The sequence below is a fragment of the Rutilus rutilus genome (assembly GCF_951802725.1).
Source record: "Rutilus rutilus genome assembly, chromosome: 13".
Classification (NCBI taxonomy): domain Eukaryota; kingdom Metazoa; phylum Chordata; class Actinopteri; order Cypriniformes; family Leuciscidae; genus Rutilus; species Rutilus rutilus.
In genome coordinates this window covers 31,435,136-31,456,847 of record NC_140218.1, presented here as the reverse complement: position 1 = coordinate 31,456,847, position 21,712 = coordinate 31,435,136, and the positions used below count along the sequence as shown (strand labels likewise).

The window sequence follows — 21,712 nt, the reverse complement described above, 5'->3', positions numbered from 1 at the left end:
ACAACAAAACACTACTGACGTTGTGCTGTTTTTTGTCAAAATATGGCTCTCTGCTTTTTATGAAGCAACTTTGACGTCAGCGTCAGGTTAAAACAATGGAGTCTTTCTGCAGATCCAGAGCAACAAACGTCTCCCACCTCCATCCTATTTACAGAAGAGAGTCTTTGCCTGTCTAATTCAAGCCAGAGCGGGGTAATTCAGACCTCAGCGCTATAAACGTCAGAAAGGCTGACGAAACACACGTGCAATCTATCTTTGACAGCTAAACCGGCACATTTCCAGCTGTTCTCTGAGGGATGGTAAAGTATGCATGACTAACAGTATGACAACACTCACTCTAAAAAAAGTCAGGAAAAATAGGGTCCAAAAATTGCGTCGATTTATTGATTTATTGTGAGTTAGGGTTAAAGGAAATGTCTGTAAACTGAAAGATGTCCAGGCGTGATGAAAATAAATTGTGTGTGAAGGTGTCGAATCAAGCGCAAGAAAATGTGCACTTGTACACATCTTGCACTTGAATATTTAAATTGGCGAAGCTTAAAAACACGTGTTAATGACAAACTTTTGTGGCGATGGCCCGATCGGGTAAGTGACAGATCCCTCTACTGTCCCGAGCGCTGTTCACGCTGACCCCGGGCCATCGGCCAGTCCTTCATTTATTTTACTTATGATTATGAATGTAATTTGATACTTACGACTGATCATGCCCAAACGTGCCGAGTCAGAGACAGTTGCATTCAGTCGGTGTTCACAGTTGGTGTTTAAAATCTGCTCCAGTCATTGGAAACAGTCTGTTAGTGTGTTCAGTTCATTCTTCGAATGTTTCAGCCAGTCGTTAAGTGTGTCAGTCTTAATTGGGACAGTCAGCGACCACCTAGCAACCACTCAAATCACTAGTGACCACACAGCAATGTGCTTAAATCTACCCAAACCCATTAGTAAACACATAGCAAAACTGCCCAGAAGGCAGACCTTGTAATGAAAATCATTCAGAACAACGTAGCATTGTGGTGGTGAGTTTGGAACTGGCAAAATCTAGATGCTTAACTATTTGTTTAACAATAGACCCTTTCACACATACAGTCTTTACTGGTAAATCGTAAATTACCGTTAAGAGATCATGTGTGAACAGGAACTTTTCAAAAATACTGGGAAGTTTTTTTGTAAGGGAAGTTGTAACATTACCAGTAAATTATCGGTAATGTGCGCTGTGTGAACGCATAATGAAGATTAGCGGTATGATCAGGACACGCTGATGTAAGTCTGCTTTGGGCCAATCATAGTTCTTATGAAGATGACGTGATTACTCCGCGCTGTTTACAGTAAGCTTTTTAATAGTTTTTCTATGTAAATATGCATAGGAATCTTTGACCGTTTGGCCACGTCTCGCAGCTTTTTCAGCGTTTCGCGTTTACCCAGAGCCTTTTTTAGCGCAATTTTCCACCGGACAAAATTGCGATTAACAACTCATGATTTCTGTTCTGTTCTGTCTGTGCGCACCAATCTTGCACTTCTATCTACTCCTCAACCAGACCACCTAGAGACTTCAGGTTTTCGGCATTATGTTAAGGAAGGTCTAATCTCGGGAACGCACAAAAAAAAAATCCAGGAAAAGATTTTGGATTTCCTGGAAATTCCAGAAAAAATTCAGTTTTTTGCAAATTTCTCGGCAACCATAATAGCTATCGAGTTGAAACAAATTGCAATCGATAGCTTCTAAAATTTACAATAATATTGGAAGAAAAGAATTGATCAAAAATATTTCCTTTATGCTTCAAAAATTAATTAAAACTTTATATGAAGGGAAATAAGAAAAATATTGCCTTTTCACCTACAAAACTATTGTTCCACAGAAATACGTAAGGAAGGTATTCACAAGAGTCATGAGCACAATTAATTCCACTGAATTACGGCAAGAAATCAATGAAGGTATCGATCAAGATTTGGAGAAGGAGCAAGAATATATGAGAAAACGACAAGAGGTTGTTGCAAAATAAATGGAAGAACGTTCAGCAAAGCGACAAAAGATGGCGACATCCACACCAACGGCTTCCTCATCAGGCGTATCTGATTTCTACGATGACTCGTGGCTTTCAGAGGATGTTTTGGCAAATATCTCGAAAGCAGAAGAAGAGTTTACAAAGTCACAAGCCAATAGTCAAGCAGAAAAGAAGGAAGAATCTGAAGAGGACAAAGCAGAAAAGGAAGCTGATACAGAGATGTAAAAAATAATGAGCTAATAAAAAAAATGATGTTCAACTAATATCCAATATCTGTGGGGTATTTTGAGCTAAAACTTAGACTTATTTTACATCTTGTGAAAAGGCCATTATACCACATATCTATCTGTCGCACAACTCTAAATGAAATTTAATGACGTCAAGGCTGTAATGTGATTGGTTATCAAGGCAAAAGTGATATCCTTATTCGGTTTTGTTTGGGTTCTTGTTCTAAACTTTGCATGCAATGGCAGATCCGCTCCTTTTCTTGTTCTATCCTTGCGAGCGAATGTCCTGTAAATGACACGACTCAGCGCTGCCCTCTGGTTTCTGGAAGGGTATAAAAAAACTGCACAGGTCGAGCGCATTCACGTCTGTAGCCTGGTTTATACTCGCTGCATCTGAACGAGCATGAATGTGCACGCGGAAAAATTACGTCATCACATTGTCTTGTTACCTCGCTGACCTATCAGACAATGACTTTGCGGGCTCAAAGGTACCTCACGAAATTTTTTACTGATCTATAGCAAAATAGAGAGAGCTTTGGTGATAACCAAGCAAATGTTTAATTACTACAATCCTAATTTCTCACTATATATAACATCAAAAAATGGAAAACATTGGTCAAATATGTACATTTACACAGAAACCGACCAGCAAATTTCAAACGACACCATTATATTTTAGCTCAACTGTCACAGAATGAAAGCAGAGGACTGTGGGATATTCAAAAATGTATCAGATGAAGGCATCTCAGGAGACAGGAAGTGAAGCTAACTTTGGATTTGTACGTGCCTTTTTAAGTTTTTTTTTTAAGTTTTAAGGCTTAAGTTAAAAGTTTTGAGTACCTGACTTCTTCTCAGAAGACAATTTACTCAGAGTCGCCCCCCTGTCGTTTCACAGAATAGTTTAATGGCGAGTATAAGTGCCTCCGTTTATCTGACCGTCCCCAAACATTTAAATCGTAATGTATGTAGACTTTCCTTTAAATAAGAGGGGACTGTTCTCAGCATGGCCTGAGGGGATAGACTGGAAGTTAAGGAGGTTGTGGATGTCAAAGTTTCAACCATGAAGCTATACAAATTCTACCCTAAGGCGAGAATGAAGTGGAGCACATTCATGTCTCTATATATCTATCTATTCAAAGGAAATCTATGTGTTATGCTACATATGCATACATTTGAACGGGATCCATAAACAATCATGAGACCTTAAGAATGAAACCACATGAGTCCAAATGATACCATTAACCATGTGGTTTAATGTCTGTAGTGCTAATAAAGCTTAATTACAAAGTAAAATTGAGAGTTAAAGTTTTTTTTAAGACTACTTAAAGGTTACTGTAAGAACTTGGACTTTGAATGTAAAATCAGTCCTTTAACAAAGGAAAAATCTGTTATTATTTACTCAGAATAAGTGTAGCCGACTGCCGAAATGACTCGTCTGCACATTTCCAAATACATATTAAGAGGTGTCTCATCAGGTTTGATGACAATAGCACGCCACACACAACGTTGTCTTGACAATGACATCGAGCCTGGAGCAACACTACTCCACATGCCATATTTTATTGTTAACAAATGAGATATTATTATTTTTTGGTTATTTTTGGTGCTTGACAGTTTCAATGTTTGGAAAAATAGCAGCTCAGATACTCTGCTAAACTTGTGCAAGTCTAGAATCACATAAAGCTGAGTAAATTATGCATTTCCTGTTCGAACGTTACTATTTACATTACATAGTAACCACATACTTACTATTTACACTAATAACATTAAATGAAACCATGGATTGTGTGCCCAATAAAGTGGCAGATCTAAAGTTCAATAACAAACCAGTTCCTGCAGCTGAAAGTTTCTCAATCAAATTTAGCAATTGAGAGGGCAAAAGGCAACTAACAAAGATTTGTCTTCATCGTCTCGTCTTTGCTTGACTTGTGTGCCGGTCTTTGCCTCCGGCCAGATACTGCCACAAGAACATCCTTCTCAATGCTGAGACTCCAAGAATGAGACGCATTGTTTGGGGTTTGACAATATGACCAAACTCTTGCACTAGTGCAGTGATGAACAATATAAAAATGTTTTTGCTTAACATGGACAAGACTCTCATTGATTGGTTGGTGCTCTAGGGGTTCGACGGGTATGTTTTTTTTTCTTTTTCTAATGGGTGATAGCTGATGAAACACAAACACGCACATTATATACACATTATATTTAGGGTCGGTATCACCAGGTCCGCAAATAAGCTTGAACTTTCTCCTTCAATGGCTGCGGCGTTATGACACGCGGTGGCATCTTTGCATGTTTCCAGAATGGCATCTAGCGTTTCTTATCTCTGCCGTTTCTCAGCGCAGATTTCACTCATTACCGGGGGCGTTTAGACTCATTGTGGGGAAAAATCGATGTTACGGCATTTGGTTTAAAGCTACACTGTGTAAAAGTTTATTCTTAGCAAAAAACACTTTGTTCTTTCAAAATGATATGTGCTCATTAATGTGTAATTACTTCTACCAACTAATCAAGTATTCTCGTAAGTGTAGAATCTGCCATTTAAAATACATACGAGCGAGTCGTTCGAATGGCGGCAGCCATGTTGCGCCTCCATCTTGAAAATACATTAGACAAAGAGGGACATACCTGGAAATTCAAGCTTCGCCTTTCGCGTTTTGACACTCAGTGGCACCGTGACGAATGTGAGGGGGAGATTACTCGCGACTGCCGGCAGATTTGAAATAATACGGCCACCGTAGGAGTTAAAACGCCCTCGGAATGGGAGGGGCTAGAAAGTAATATTCCGTTGGTAGTCATAAACAATTTCACCGCTAGATGGGAGAAAATCCTACACAGTGTAGCTTTAAGCTTATATACGCTTATATCCATCGCCACCTGTAAGCTCTTTCAGTAGTTGTGGTCTACTAAAAGCCTCAAATGCATCAGGGCTAAAGTGGAGAGAACAAAGACGCGGGTCTTTAGGAAGTTTTATTCGTCCACAGGCTTCTTCCCGTTCTTTTCTCCTCTTCTTATCGCTAGGAAAACAGTGAAGACTTACACCGCTTCTCTTGTTGCCCTTCGACTGAAAATTACAACCAGAAGCCGCACAATGAGGCATCGTATCAATATTTTTATATATTTTTTTGCGGTAAAAACAGCAACAGTAGCTTAGTAACAGTAGTCAGTAGCTCACCGAGTGCAACCATTTGATGTCATCGACGCATAATGCACCTAAAATGGCGCCCGCCATTGTCCAAAATAATGTAAAATGATTTGTATTTTTTAAATAACGTAACTCTTTCATGGGTTTTCGAATACATATTTCAGTAAGAGACGTAATGTTATATTAGGCCATACAAGTCTTAATACCCGGGGTTCACTTCAAGTTTAAAAAAATGAGCAGCATTCATACTGACATAAGTGCTATATTAAGTCTTATGAAACCATACGATAGCTTTATTTGAAGAACAGATCAAAGTTAAACACATAAAGATTCACTGAAAATAGAGCACTACTGTTGAGGATATTATGAGACGACTACGCAGATTTGGATTTCGATACAATGGCAAGCAACTGGCAACAAAGAAAATTAGTACGTTTCACAAACTAGTACAAACCATACGTTTAAGAGGACGGTGTTAGGCGATGCCAAAAGTCAAATCCATAAGCTGTGTCGCTAAACATTTTTCTTGTGTTTTGTTATCCCCCCCCCCCCTCTTTGGAATATTGTGAATAGCTAATGGTGAAATTGATCCCTCGACTATGATCCCACTTTTTCAGCTTATTTTCCCTTTTCCCAATGTTAAATATGCCGTGGAATGAAACAGTCGCTCCTAATTACAGGCATTCTTTGCTGAATTAGCGTTTGGTGTGTGCTAAGACTGTTCTTGCCTTTGTCTCCCTCCTAAACCTGATCCCGTACTTATTTCTGAAAAGATCAAAGGTCACTTGGCTAATTAGGGGCCAATCAGTCTTTAGACAAACTCATCTGAGCTTAATGTTTTCACTTTTCAAGTCCAGCGGCTCTGCCTGGTACACCTCTGCGTCGCTTTGGGAAAGGGGCGACTAAGCTAGTCAGAGACGGGCAGTCTCAAAGCTTTTGCGCTTTCTTTTTTTCTTCTTTCTTTTGATCGTTTGCTCATTTTTATTCTCATAAAAAAGAAAAAAAAAGAAAGGAAAAGCTTTCATCCCCTCTTGTATTACTGGAACTTCTAAAATCTGTAATTTATGGGTTTCAGTGGGAATGATTTAAACGGTTAAAGTCTATCAAAGACACAATCAGAGCTTGGTTTAAAATGGGTTCAACCATTTTATTCACAATCAATTGCATGTTCTCGAATTTTCTAATATTTTTTACTACACTTTTCTAAATACTTTTATTATATGTCTAAGTTTCGACTCATTCTCATTATATTTATTTATAATTTTTTGTAATTAAGTATTTAAAGTCCACCTGGTAACACTTTATTTGACAGTATCCTTGTTATGCCGAGTTCAGACTACATGATATCAGCCGATATTGACCAATAAGAGCACAGAAGCTCTTCTGTAAACATGAAACGAGAGAGAGACGATGGTATTGGTGCTGCTTGGTGCTACTTCCTCCTATGTGCAATAATACTTCTACAACAATACTTCTACCTATGTGAAAAAGATAAATGATGGAGAACGATAGTGGAGGCACTTCAGTAACCCGGTGAGTGCTGGAATTAGCATTATGCTAGTACAACCATTGTTTGTTTACGCTCTTGTTTCCAGAAGTCAGTCCTAGTTCCGCCTCCTCGATGACATCACGCATATCATTAAAGATGGCAAACAATGATTAGTCGGGAAGCAACGTGTAGTCTGACATGTTTCTCGTCCACGACACGAATATAGGAGTAAAAAAATCGCTAATCTGACACAGATCGTAACTATCGTCATAGACAAAAATATTGTAACAGACAAAAAAATTTGTTGTCTGAATCCATTATTACACGTTACAAGTACTTACTATAGTAATAACAGCATGCAAAAGTACATGCAACTAACCGTGATCCAAACCCTACAGAAAGTACATGTTGTTAATTACACTAAAAGAAAATTGGTGTAGAAACAATTTTCACTTTACATGTTTAAGCAGAAAGACTGAAATAGTATTTTCTTGTAAAACTTTCTCCACTAACCTTTGTTGTTTTTGCTGCTTTGAAAAATTCTTTTTACAGTGTAATATTAATCAGTAATTAAATGTATAATTTAAGATAATTAACTAAAATAAAGTGTAACCCCACCTTTTATATTTCTTATTGGATTTCAGTTTCCGCAACTGCCAAGTTAATTCCTTGATAAAGAAATCTTACCTGGACTAAACCTATCATATATATATATATAATGTTAATAAAATGTATCATGGATAAAATATAAACAGTGGATTTCAAGGTAAGGTCCATAAATCTAAACCTAAAAAACTAAACTCCACTCATTTATGAATGAATAGAAATTAAAAACCATGTTTCAAAAGCTTCTGCTTTTGCCTATAATGTTACCGTCAGTAAGTCGTACTAATGCATTCACATTCTTTTAGAGGTACAATGAAAAACTTCAGTGTTCCGGTCTGTATTGTTTATATTGCGGTTACAACCAAAACACTGTGTTTGTGGTCAAATAAAATCTGCGCATGTGTTTGCATGGAAGGCAGTGTGTTTAAATTGTTGACAGCCGTTCAATGGATTGAATGACCAGCACATCATCAGCTTAGCATAAGTAACGACTGACTGAACATAAATACTACGTTAAGGAGTACATGCCATGCCCTTTTTATCCTTTGATATGAGCCACTCTAAATCAGACGCTAAAGAATCAGTCGTTTTCAAGCACGACTACGGTGATTCCTCAAGGTGTCAACATTCAACCACATACTTTCTCTCCTTATACCATATGTTTAAAATTTTACAATCGCTCATTTTCTTATACATTTATATTCTGTCTTATCGTTCAATTAATGCACGGTGAAATTTAGAAATCAGTATTTACAAAAGATTTTTATGCCTTATCCTAAAATATTCATAAAATATCAAAAGTATGATGCACTTTTCCTTAATTTTAAAAACATTTCATTTGTTACACAGTATTTGGATCAGACTGGCCGTTGCATGCTGGGTGGTCTTGATTTGTGTAATCAGCTTCTGTTGACGGGAGCACCACGCATAAATATAGTACATTTCACACGTCTTTCAAAAACTGTTGTGTGAATATCAAAATATGGGAGAATTAACTGCTTCAGAAATATCCCTAAGGTGTTTCAACAAAGTATGTACAAATAGAAATGTTGCAAAGAACAAGTGACACATAGAACCTACTCCTAAATTAGTGCTATTTAATATCATTGAGGTGTTATTATAGTTTTCATTAATATTTTTATTAGATTTAATGCTTATATTTTTCATTTCAGTTAAAGATTTAGTAATTTTGTTGTGCGTTTTTGTCATTTTTGTTGTGCTTTTTTCAAGTTTTTTTCAAGTAATTTTTTTAAATTAATTTTAATTTCAGTTTTAGTACATCAAATTAAACTAAATGAAAATGAGAAAAGTTTTTGACGACTAGCTGAAATAAAATAAGTTTAGGTTTTTATATTGTATTTATTTCAAATAATGTTTATTTTATTATATGTAATAAAATAAATAAAAAAAAAATCTTTTTTTTTCACTTATAATAACAACCCTGTCCTAAATCTGTCCAATTTTAAGCAGGTTTAAATTCAGCAAGAATATTAGTTAATATTCATATAATATTCATATTAATAAAGTTAATCTAAAATTAGGTTTCATTTATAAAACAGCGATGAAGCAGATAAAAATAGTTAATTAAACTGAAAATATTAAAGAAACAGATTATTAGAAATAGAAAAAACTACTAAAGAATAATTGAATAGAACAGTAAGAAAGACTAATATTGTCCTTAAACTTGAAAGTAACCAGAGCACATTAACTAGACCAGACCTTGACATGGGTAGAAACTGAACTAGAAAAATACAAAAAAAAATATGAATACAGTCATGCAATATCACTATTGCTGATGCACATTCAAACATTCATATACATAGAACTGAATATAGTTTTAGTTATAGAATAAAACAACAATCAACGCACATGACTGTTTCCCATCCCTGTGACCCAATCACAGACAGTTAATAGCGTCACAATCATTTTTCCCCCGAAAAAACTGAGCAAATGTAACATAACGGCTCTTACCGAGTGACATTAGCAGCCCGAGTCCTCTGGGATGCAGCAGATTTTGTTGCATTTATCACAGTCTGTGCACAATAGCACAGAAATCAGTAACAGTCTATAGTTCCACAGACTAACAAGGAATCAAAGCTATGAAAAGATTTTGAATGTAGCTGAGCAAATAGGATTAAAGATGGCTAATTCCAAGAGGCTGGAGCACAGCATGCATTAAAGAGGAATTCTCTGGGGAAAGATAATCCCCATATGCGTTTTAACACACTTCACTGTCCCCTGCCCACCCCGTTCCCTCCCCTTCCTTACGGACAGTATCATAATCAGACACGCTTGGGCTGATAAAGACTCGAGCTCAAGTTGAACTGAGCGGTCAGAGCAGAAGAACAAATGCGTGATATGCTAATGCCAGCGCAGACAAACCATGAAAAGTCATGGAGAACGAAACCATAGACAACCAGCTATGATATGGTCAACTGAGGCTTTACTGTGAAATCCTGTCCAATTCTTTGATTTCACATGTTGTTACATTCCAGAGTGTGTCAGAATTCAGTGAGAGTATGTGCTGCATTCTCGGAGTCGCCACAAGGGGCGCTATAGCGAACATTAGCCTGAACGATCTTTTGCTATGCTCAGGTTTCTCTTTAAGTAGTACTAGTGTCATCGCGAAACAACGGTTTAAAGACAATCTTGCCAGTGTTGCAACTTAGTGGCTAGTAGATTAGTGATAAAAAATAAAAAAATTCGACTAGCGACGAATTTATAGCTAGTAGTCAGTCACTATATCATACTCTTTCCGCTGTCTGACCGAAAATATGCAAATTAAAACAGCTTTAATGGACATTCGGCTGTATATTATATTAAAATGCAGAATCTGAGAATGGATTAGGAGAGAAAACAGATGTAAAGTACCGACAGTTGGCGCATTACGCCATCTAGCGACATCTAGAGACTTTTTGAGTAGGCTTTAGCTACTTTCCATTGAAAATAGTTGCAGCACTGAATCTGGCAGCACAAGTTAGACATGCCAACCATTCACCCGTTTCAACTGCACATTTGCCTTTAGTACATTTCATTATATTTCTCAATTAAAGTGAAACAGTAGCATTATTAAACAATTTTTTGTTATCCGATTATTATTTTGTAATGCAGGATGAGATTCATTTTAATTCCAATTTACAATATATTGATTTTATTCACATTTAGTGGTCGACCGGTATATCGCCAAGGCCGATATTTCGGCCGATATTTGGCATTTTTGAAATATCGGCATCGGCCGATACGTTTTTCTGATTGTCCGATATGTTGGAAGCGGGACTTTTATTTTGACGGCGCTCCGGACTTTTATTTTGACGGGCGGCGCTGAGAACACCAGCGCCAGAAGAGAATGGCGATCTCTTAATTTACGATCTCTGTCAGTCATATCTAATACTTTGTTAGACAGAACTGGTAAACAAAGAAAGTAAATGGTATGTGAAGTAAGTAAAGTTTGCTTTTATATTATTTGTAACAGAAAAGGCAAACAATCAGGCTAAAATCCTTTCTCATTTGCCGTCAACATTCAACAAATGCGCGTCTACGTCATTTAAACAAATCTCTGAATATCTAATAAACATTTAATTTCACAAACCTTGCAGATTTAATCGAATCCAACTGTGATATCTTGTGAAGTGTGCATTACTGTCTGCGAGTGACGGGCGAAGTGAGTGAATGCGAACAGAAGATCAGCTTCAGGAGACGCGAGCGAAAAACTTTAAATCCTTCATTTTAAAATATGCTGAAATATAACCAGTTGCCCACTGTGTCATATTCATATCTGTGATATATCCAGTTGCCAACTGTGTCATATTCATATTGTTTTCACTGTGCTGTATGTAAAATTAGCGTTACTTTGTCTTTATTTGAAAAAATATGATTACCAGCACGAAATTACCAGATTACTGAGTGCCCTGTTACAGTTTACCTTTTTATTCACATATTTCTAAACAATTACTTTGTGAAAAATACTGTAATAGGATTGCAGATTCAAGAAGTTGCCATCTAAAGTATAAAAGCATGTTTATTTTAAAGATTTGTTTTATAATTTATTTATAATTTATTAAATATTGATTAAAATAAATATATATAAAAATATCGGCTTTATATCGGCCATCGGCCACCCTGCTCGCTAAGATATCGGCATCGGCCATCAAAAAACCAATATCGGTCGACCACTATTCACATTTACTTTAATTGGGCATATTTCAGTTATAATGTTGAACAATTTTGCATAAATATATATGAGAAAATGTTTTTCTGTGATATAGGGCAGTGTTTCGAACTGATGCAAACTGAGAATTCGGAAATTGTGCTACGCTGGTCATGCTGTACATTTTAATTGGCACAAATGAGTCATTTGTTTCATGAATCGGACTATACTGTTCACGTTGTATGTTTGTTTTTGCGTGTCATTTTTTTTATTGCATTGCATTAAATGCAAAGTTTGAATTCACTTCATAATCTCAGCTGCATTTTGAGACATTATTAGCCGACATGCCAGGAAAGTGAAGCACCGATAAAATTAACACAACATGCACTAAATCGTAAAAACACTGCCATTAAATCTTATCCCTAGAAAGTCTACTCTATCATACTTGATACACACATTTCTAAGGCCTCTAAATCATCAACATGCTCAAAACTTAATAACCTGTCCTACATTCTTCTGCATGATTGACAGTTTATGAGTAAAACGACTCTCTTCAGGTCGTAGTTCATGCATCTTTTTGCTGTAAAATCTTAAATGATTTTTTAAAGCAAATGTAAGACTAACTTTTATATTGTTAGTAATATTTCAAGGTAAAAAAAAATTCAAATGTTTATTTGTTCATCTCTCAATCATAGTTGTATTGCAGTGCATTATGTTTTAAAACTACTGAGCTTTGATCATAAAACTAAACGTTTAAATATCATCTTATTACATATTATTGGGAGATAATGAGTGACAACTGATATTTATAAGCATTTTATCCGAGTAATCTGCTATAATGTTATAAAGATTTACATTACTAATTATCAGAATTTCATCTTCCTGGCCATAGAAATATCAGCAGCTGAAACTGCAAGATTTTGCTCAGTTTGGGCCTCTGAATTAAATCATAGTTTCTTCCTCCTCGAGTGTGAGCTCCATATTCTCACGATATATCAAGCCTGATGCATCAAATACGACACAAAGCATAAAAAAATATTTGCATATATTTATGCTGGGCAACGATAAATCACGATTACGTAATTAACTCGGTTCCAAAATAAAAGTTTGTGTTTACATAATATATGTGTGTGTACTGTGTACAATTATTTTGTATATATAAATACACACATATGCATGTATATTAGGGGTGGAGCGGTACATGTATTCGTATTGAACCGAAACGGTACAGTCCGTGCATGAATTTACACGGAGAATACACGGTATAAAAACGTATTAATGTGCACGCGAGTTTTATTTATGTAATGCAAGAAAACAAATATTTATCCAACCCCATTTAAAACCAGTCTGTGGGTGCCATTTTTTGGACATTCATCAAATTGCATTGGTTTTCATTTCTTGTCCTCAAACAGAGGACTAATCCGTTTATTTTTAGATTACACGTTCTACATTGATTAAAAAAGAAAATCAAATGTGTTTTTAATGGTAATATTATTTTATACAGAAATAAATTAGGTGTTATAAAGTTAGTGTTAATTAAAATTTTAAGGAAAACAAATATATTGATCTGAAATGTAGCAAATTAATTTGAAACTTATTTATATTTAAGGTCTTTTTGACTTTTTATTAATTGAATTAATAAAGTAATTATATAAAACTATTGTCAGTGCACTGCAAATAAACTATGCATACAACTTTATTACTACAACTTTATTTTTAAATACAAGGCTTAAGACATTTATTTTCCTTCGACATGCACAACAAAAAAATAAAAATGCCGGTAACACTTTATTTTAATGTGTCCTTGTTACACACGTTACATGTATTTACTATAGTGATAACTGTAAATTAGGCATAATTAAATGCAATTAACCCTCAACCAAATCCTGATCCTACCCAAACCCTATAGTAAGTACATGTAGTTAATTATTATTACTCAGTACTTAAATCTATAATTACACTGTAACAGGGGCACATTAAAATAAAGTGTAACCAAAATGCCTTCTGCATTTTTGTTTTGCTTTCCTTTTCCTTTCACCGAACTCATACCGAACCGTGATGTCTGAACCGAACCGTGACTTCTGTGTACCGTCCCACCCCTAATGTATATATTTAAGAAAAATCTATTATTTATATAAAATACAAAATATTGTCTACAGTTTCAGTAAACTCTTGCATTTCATAAACTTGACTGATGAATGAGTCTGACTGCGGTGGGTACCTTCAGCACCTCCACGGGCACCTGTGTGGCGCTGGGCGGGCCGGGGGGTGCGCTGACGTTGATGGCGGGGCTCTGGGTGACGTACGCTGAGCTCTGCCGTCTCTGTCGCTCTCGCCGCTCCTGCTCTTGGAGCTGCTCGCGCATCAGCTGTTGGCGGAGCAGGATCCGAGAGGTCACGGCCGACGAGCCCAGCGGGGGCTTACAGGAGCCATGCTGATGCTCAGAGGGATTACTGCGGGCAGACAGACACACAGACAGAGAGAGAGAGAGTTGAGAAGCGGGGCTCTGTAGAGGGACCGTGTTTGCTACACTAGGTGCTGGATAATTGAATTATTTTGAGATCCTGGTAGTTAATTAGGAAGCATAATTATGTGAACCGCAGGGATCGAGTTGGATTGGAAATATGGAAACTGACTGGAAAGCTAAGCTAAGCTAAGCATCACTACTATACAGTTATGAGTTTGAACAAACCCCTAAGTGTTAAACTTGCATAACTTAAGACCACAAATGTTCTGCTGACATGATATACAAACGCATGCGGTTTGTTGAGGAGTTTTGGAATTATTATTGGACCTTTTTTTAGCCATAGTGGACAATAAAATCGGCGGAAAAATGCATTTCACTTCCACAAAAGAGAAACCACCTAGCAAACCTCCCACGACACCCTATAGGACACACTAAAAATATTACTCTTTAAAAGAATACTGTATACTTAAGTGTGAACCGAGTGTAATGGTTTCAGACACTTATCTGTATATTTATTGCAATGAAATGAGAATGTATTATAGTTTAAATTTATAATAAGCACAATTGGCTAATCTTTTGAGTGCTTTTTTGACCCGCTTAAGTACGACTTTATCAAAAGCTTGTTTCGTAACTGAATAAAAAAATGAAAAACAGGTAATTGTGACTTTTTATCTCAGAAACAACTCCGAATTTTGAGATAAAAAGTCATAATTATTCCATGGCGGAAACAAGCTTCAATACAACTTATGTACATCTTTATATGCAATTTCATAATTACTTTTATTGTCTTTGAAATATGGTTAAAATGTACTGACAAGAATTTATGATAAACTAAAATATGCTTTAATGTCATTTTCATTGTCATGTATTTCAATATATATATATATATTACACATTTGTAATGATGAAGTTGCAATTTAGTACAATTAAAATATATCAACTTTAAATAATATCAAATAACACACTACAGTTAAAAAACTATAATCAAGTGCTTTACTTTTGATTCAGTAAGTTAGTCAAGCCATTAAAATAAGTACACCTTAAAACATGACAAAATATTAATAAAACATGATTTAAAATGTACTTTAATTTGACATTATTACAAACTAAGTTCACATTTAAAAGTGTACTTAAGTGTTAAGGAACACCATGAAAGTGGACTTTATATTATCTGCAAGTAAAATGCTTTTGAAAATGTACTTTTAAGAGTTGAAGTGCACTACAAGTGCACATTCAATACAATTAAGTTCACTTCTTTTTAGCAAGGGTATCACTGACATTTTCTCCACAAAATGAATACACATTTTCTGGCCCTTTTATTCATAGTAGAAATTACAGAGAAAAGAGGAGGAAATGGAATTGGGAAATCAAATATGTACCATGGGACACTCAATATGTTGGAACAAGCATGCTAACCGCTAGACTAAGGCTCCAAAAAGGAGCTTTTCGTCTTTAATTGGACATGACTAAGGAGATTTGGTAAATATAAAAACATACAGCAATAGATTTAAAAAAGAACAAAAAAATATGGCAGGATAAAGAGCAGCATGAAACTAACTAGCAAAGGATATCGGACACAGGCAATATAAATAGTTTAGTATCATCACACAAACATAGTTGACTGCAATAACGAAAGTGACCGATCAGCATCAAATATAATTAGTTATTAAACTTGAAGCATTTAACCCTCGTGTTATGTTGGAATTCTGTGCTCCCCTTATGGTTCGGGTCAAACTGACCCTAATTGGATTCAATACAATTCCTCAAAAATCACACTATGAAAAACAACAAAGATTCAGGTACAAACTGTAAACTTTCAACATTTGTCAAATATTCCAAAAAATATATATCTGAAGATATGATTTAAAGAAAATGTTTTTTAACCATTTTTTAAAACTGTTTTGTTTTGACAAAATTTGAATATACATAATATTTATATATATATATATTTGAATATACATTTTTGTAACTTTTTTTTTTGTTTGTTTACAACATCATAACTGAACAATTAATCAATTAATCTGAGCTCATTTTTCCTGCGGTCTATGTCGAAGTCTCAAGATATTTCAGATATCTTGAATATATAAATGAGAGCTTATTTTACTCTCTGTGTCTGTCAAAAATTTTCATTTGTAACTTGCAATTAATTCTGAACACCATGATTTAGCTTTTTCAAGTGTGTTTGGTTTGGGTTAGAGCACTTTTAGATACACTTACACTTCAGAACTGGAGTTGATGCCCTGACAGACATAAAATAAATGGTTTTATTTTGTGTCCGTACAGTTGCTTTTGAATAGCTGCCTGTGAGGGTCAAATTGACCTGCGAACATCACAAACGTAATAGTAATTTTTTTTGTATATGTCAAAAAAAAAAAAACACCAGCATGTTGAAACTTTGCATGCATGTTCATGATGATAAATGCGAAAAAAAAAAAAAAAGATTTAATATTATTTCAGGTAGCTTGAAAAAATAAATTATAGGTAATTTTTACCATCTGTGGCTGACAAAATATTTTTCTGTATTGAAATAAGTGTGGAAAACCAAATTTTTTAGCTTCATAAGGTAGTAAAAAAATAAAATAAAGTATAACCAAGAAATGTTATTGATTTGGGTCCGTACAGTACAGAGTTAAAATATGCGGGTCAAATTGACCCGCGAACATCACGAAAGTAACAGTAATTTTGTTTGTATATGTCAAAAAACACCAGCATGTTGAAACTTTGCATGCATGTTCATGATGATAAATGAGAAAAAGTCACAAAATATCAAGAAAAAAAAGCATAGGTTAACCAGTATTTCCAGCAACTATCAAATCTAAACGGGTCAAATTGACCCGCAACATAGGGGGTTAAGGCCTTAACTACTACCTCTAAAGTCTAACAGTGTCCTTGTTAATACACGGTGAGTGGTTGATGTTTGTGGCATAATCACAGAACTGAGCCGGACCTTCCGGACGCTGATTCAATGCGACGACTCAAGCAAATCTCTCTCTCTCTCTCCCGAGAGAAAATAGATCTGAAGGTAAAAACCCATGTAATGCAACAAAACCAGGCTCTACTTCCTCTACATCAGCTGATGTTTTCAGTTTTGCGGCTGTTTATGTTTTCTTTCTCCCACAGCTTTTCTCCCACTATTTCGCCATCAGTTTCTTCTACAGTGCCCCACAGATCCCAGTCCAGCTGAGGAACTTACACAACGTGTTCCCTCACGCACTTTCAGTTCTCTTCGTGATTCAGTAGAGGAACTGCTGGCTCCAAACGCCGCACGTTTTTCCACCCAGAAACCCAGACGACGTGCTGTCGAGATGAGGCCTTCTCCTCGCCGCTGATCCTTTTGATGCGCCTCTGCCAAGCGGCCAGCCAATCCAGCTGTGCAGTAATCGCTCTAATTAGCTCGTCTGGCCCTGTCAAACGCCAGTCTGCAGCACTTGGTCTAGCATTGTGGTTTAAACATGTGTAATCTCATTGTCTACAACTTTACATTTCTGGTTCTGACAAGACATATTAAGGGCCGTTGTTCATGAAAGCAATGAAATGAAAGTGTATTGTAGTTTAAATTTATAATAAACACAATTGGCTAATCTTTCGAGTGCTTTTTTGACCCGCTTAAGTACGACTTTATGAAAAGCTCGTTTCCGCCACTGAATAAAAAAAATGAAAAACTGTTAACTGAGAAAAAACTGAATTTTGAGATAAAAAGTCACAATTATTCCATGGCGGAAACAAGCTTCAATACAACTTATGTACATCTTTATATAAGCAATTTCAGAATTACTTTTATTGTCTTTGAAATATGGTTAAAAACTGACAAAAATGTATGATAAACTAAAATATACTTGTCATTTTCATTGTCATGTGTAAATGATGAAGTTGCAATTTAGTACATTTAAAATATACCAACTTTAAATCTATTATCAAATAACACACTACAGTTAAAACTATAATCAAGTACTTTACATTTGATTCAGTAAGTTAGCACTGCACTGCAAGTATCATACATTTTTTTATTTAAATCAAACTAAAAGCATTTGTTTTGCTATTTCTTTTTAAAGAAGAAACTTATGAAAAAATTGCGAGCGAACACAAAGTTTCTCAGGGGAACGCAAAAGCATTGGCTTATTATTTTCCCTCCCATCTCACATTTTTTTCCACCACCTTATATCAAGAAAAATATCATATTAATCATTTTGATTTACAATACTAATATTGTTATATTACTTTTAAATAGTCTTAATTTTTTCTTTCAAATGTTAAACTACCAAACTTTTATTTGGATGTAAAACTAATGTTTTTGTGTCGGAATAGACGTCTTATGCCACAACTCACGTCTAATTTGACTTTTTCCAGAGCTTTTGGTCAACCGGAAATCTTCTAAAAAGTCATATTTTCAATGTTTTGTTGACTGAACGATCAACACCACATTAGACAAAAGCTCAGCCCATTTACTTCAGTCCCTCACAGTTTCGATTGAATAATCAGTCACTCTGACTAAACATCTTTATACGATCAAACTTATGAAACAGTTACAAAAATTGGGGAAGACACAAGAAGAAAGGAGAGAAAGAAGAAATGCAGGGACATTGATTCTGGGTCAGGAGTGGCTAACACGCGTGTTTTTGATGCATCATAGTTCCTCAGTTTAAAAACTGATCATGGTTTGTCTGGCAAGACTGAATCATGACAACTGAATCAAAGGCAATGGACTGACTCACACATGACTAAACTGTTGTGGATCACTTTTAACACACTTTACTGATGGGACTTTAACATTCGGTATTGTGTCTGTTTCTCTAATGATCACGCAAGTGCTAATTTGCTTTACTAAAGCAAAACACATAACCAATCAATGATCATGTTACTAAAGTTCAAAGTTATGAAACCTAATTATGCAATCTCTTTAACAAATCCTTTACATGATGGTCTTCCTCTTGTAGTAATTGAGACCAATAACGGACATGATTCCCTTTTAGCTTTTAATACATAAATAGTCCGTGTAACAGGTGCATTGTTAAAAGTATATAAATAATAAACTTATTGAATAATCTTATTTTGGGGATTTGAATCCACCAATTTATCTATCAAGAAAAAAGAAAATATTAAAATGATATGAAGTGCTTTAAATCCACTGTATTATTATGCAATAACAGCATTTGCTTTGCTCTCTACACAAAAGTTATGCGATCCACTTCGCATTGGCTTATAAAAGTTTAGTATTCCCCTTAGAAACTTTGCTTTTGATCCAAAAACTTTTGTGTTCTTTCACAAATGCTTTGGATTTCAAAATTTTATCGTTCCACCAAGAAACTTTGAATGGGCTCGGAAAACGTCTGCGTTCTCTCGCGAAAGTTTTGGCGCTCCTCCTAGAAACTTCACAAATGCTTTGCGTTCAGCCGAGAAACTTTGGATTGTTTTTTTGCAAAACTTTTGGGTTCGTTCGCAAATGCTTTGCGTTCACCAGACAAACTTTGGATTTACTTGCTAAACGTCTCGGTTTAAAACTTTAAGGAGGGAACGGAGACGTTTGGGAACACGCTTAGGGAGCCTTTCATCTTCGAGTATTGATAAAATGAGCCAATGCACATTGGCGTGTGAGATTTGCATCTCGTGCTCCGCCCCGCAGCGCGGGTATAAACACGGAAGCGGATGCACGCACCATTTGTCTTTCGCTTCGGAGCCGAGCGGAGCCCGGGGTCAGCGGTAGTCCAGCAATGGTGGCGACGGGACTCCCGTCTCCGTTCCCTCCTTCAGGGAACAAGGGCTGACAAACTTTGGATTTGCTAAAAAAACGTTTGGGTTCTTTTGCAAATGCTTTGCGTTCATTTGCTCGCAAAACATTTGCATTCCTCTGTGAAACACTGTATTTGCTTGCAAAACTTTATTGTTCCACCTTGAAAATTTGCACGTGCTCAGAAAAGGTATTGTGTTCCCCTGTGAAACTTTGCACTCTCTCGCTAGTGCAAAAAGTTTTGTTTTCCTCCTAGGCCAATTTCATCTTTAGCAATTTGTCATCAAACAAACTGTTTATTAATTGAACAAGTAACATGTTCTTGTGTTTTTTTTGTGTGGTTTTTTTACATAGTTGGCCTATGGTAGGCTATTTAAAAAAAAAAAAAAAAAAAACAATAAGCACGACAGTCCGTTTCTGCATCGCCAAACCAGGCTCGTTAGATCAAAAAAAATATATAAATGCGGTTGGATACGTCATAATGATTTTATGCGAACCTGCCTTGTTACCGGCAATAGCCTACTTTTAAAACAAATTAGTTTTCAATCAGTGTAACTATTCATAGCTTAACGCTTAGGAATGTGTCATATTCTTGTTAAAAAAAAATTAGCATGCCAACATGTTCTGGGAGGAGACGAGGCAACCTATTAAAGGTATAGCGGAGGATTTTCTTTTTCCGGGTGGATCATCAAGACTATTGGTCCTCCTAAGTGTCAATCATTCTGGTGATATGTTTACGTAAGGCCGTCGTACGTGCTCGTGCACACGATTCACACGATGGCGTGCGCTCAAAACACAGGTTGGGCTTCCCACTGATGCCTCAGTTGCGAAGTTTCTACTTGACAGGTAAAGTTTGGCATGCTATTTGGAGAAATCCATTTAAAATCACTGCTAGTAAAAGTTAATGTAAGCTATGATTAGCTCGTGCATGCTCTCTCGTGCACACGTTTAATAGGCGTTCCCTCTCGGGAGCAGGTAGAGTGTTGCGCATGTGCATTTTTTTAAAAAGTGGAGAGGGCGGTTCTTTTCTAAAATTCGGGAAAATCCTCCGCTATACCTTTAACAATTAGTCCAGCCGCAGAGAGCACCCGCTCGGATGGCGCAGAAGTCTCAGGCACACTCAAGTAGGAGACTGCTAACTTACGTCTACCCAAGAAACTGGCCATTGACTGCTGGGCGCACTGCGGCCTGAGGAGGATGAAGCTGATCTCAGGTGGCTATGCATCGTTGTTGTAGAGTGCTGGTATGCCAGCTTTGCTTGGCATAATTTACACTCAACTTTATCACTGTTAATTTTTTTTAACGAGTCCCACACGGAGCTTCTTGGTTGTTGCATGGTTGGTCGCAGAGTTAACGGTCACGAGGTCACGACAATGCTCTTCTTCTGTTGTTTGTTTACACTATGTACACAACGCAGGTAGCCTAGATCGCGCAGTAGGGGGTCTCATTCATGTTCGCGACACCTTGTGTCCTCGAGAGGATAATACCCTGCTGCGCGATCTGTGACAGTAGGTGGGGCGTCAATTATGTAGAACACGTTGGAATTGCGCGAAAATATAACGATATTCGAAAAAGCTATTTTATGATCGAATTTCGCACGTAGTTCGACTATTCGAAGATCGCGACTCATCCCTAGTGAATACATAAATCGCACTCGGGTGCGGACCAAACAACCGTACCGAGACCCAGCCGAAGAGGTGGTCTCGGTCCGGTTCCAAACGAACTCTGGTACGGTTCGTTTAAGGTGTGAAGATGACCCGACCCAATTGCAGAAACAAGCACTGTGCCTTTTTTGACAGGGTCAGATTTTTACTATGTAATTTGGGGTGATGAAATGCCTATACATTAGGGGCCTAATGTACTTCTAGTAGCAGTTGATCCGTGATCCGTACGGCGCTCAAACACC

At 36.4% G+C, this 21,712-nt stretch overlaps 1 protein-coding gene across 1 annotated transcript in view; it reads right to left on the bottom strand.

The window, feature by feature from the left end:
* Positions 1-21,712, bottom strand: part of mitfb (melanocyte inducing transcription factor b) — a 52,826-nt gene that overhangs the window by 14,034 nt on the left and 17,080 nt on the right. The window contains exon 2 of the mRNA XM_084427902.1: positions 13,836-14,067. Within this exon, the coding sequence (XP_084284028.1) occupies positions 13,836-14,067 (232 nt within the window). The remainder of the gene's footprint in view (positions 1-13,835; positions 14,068-21,712) is intronic.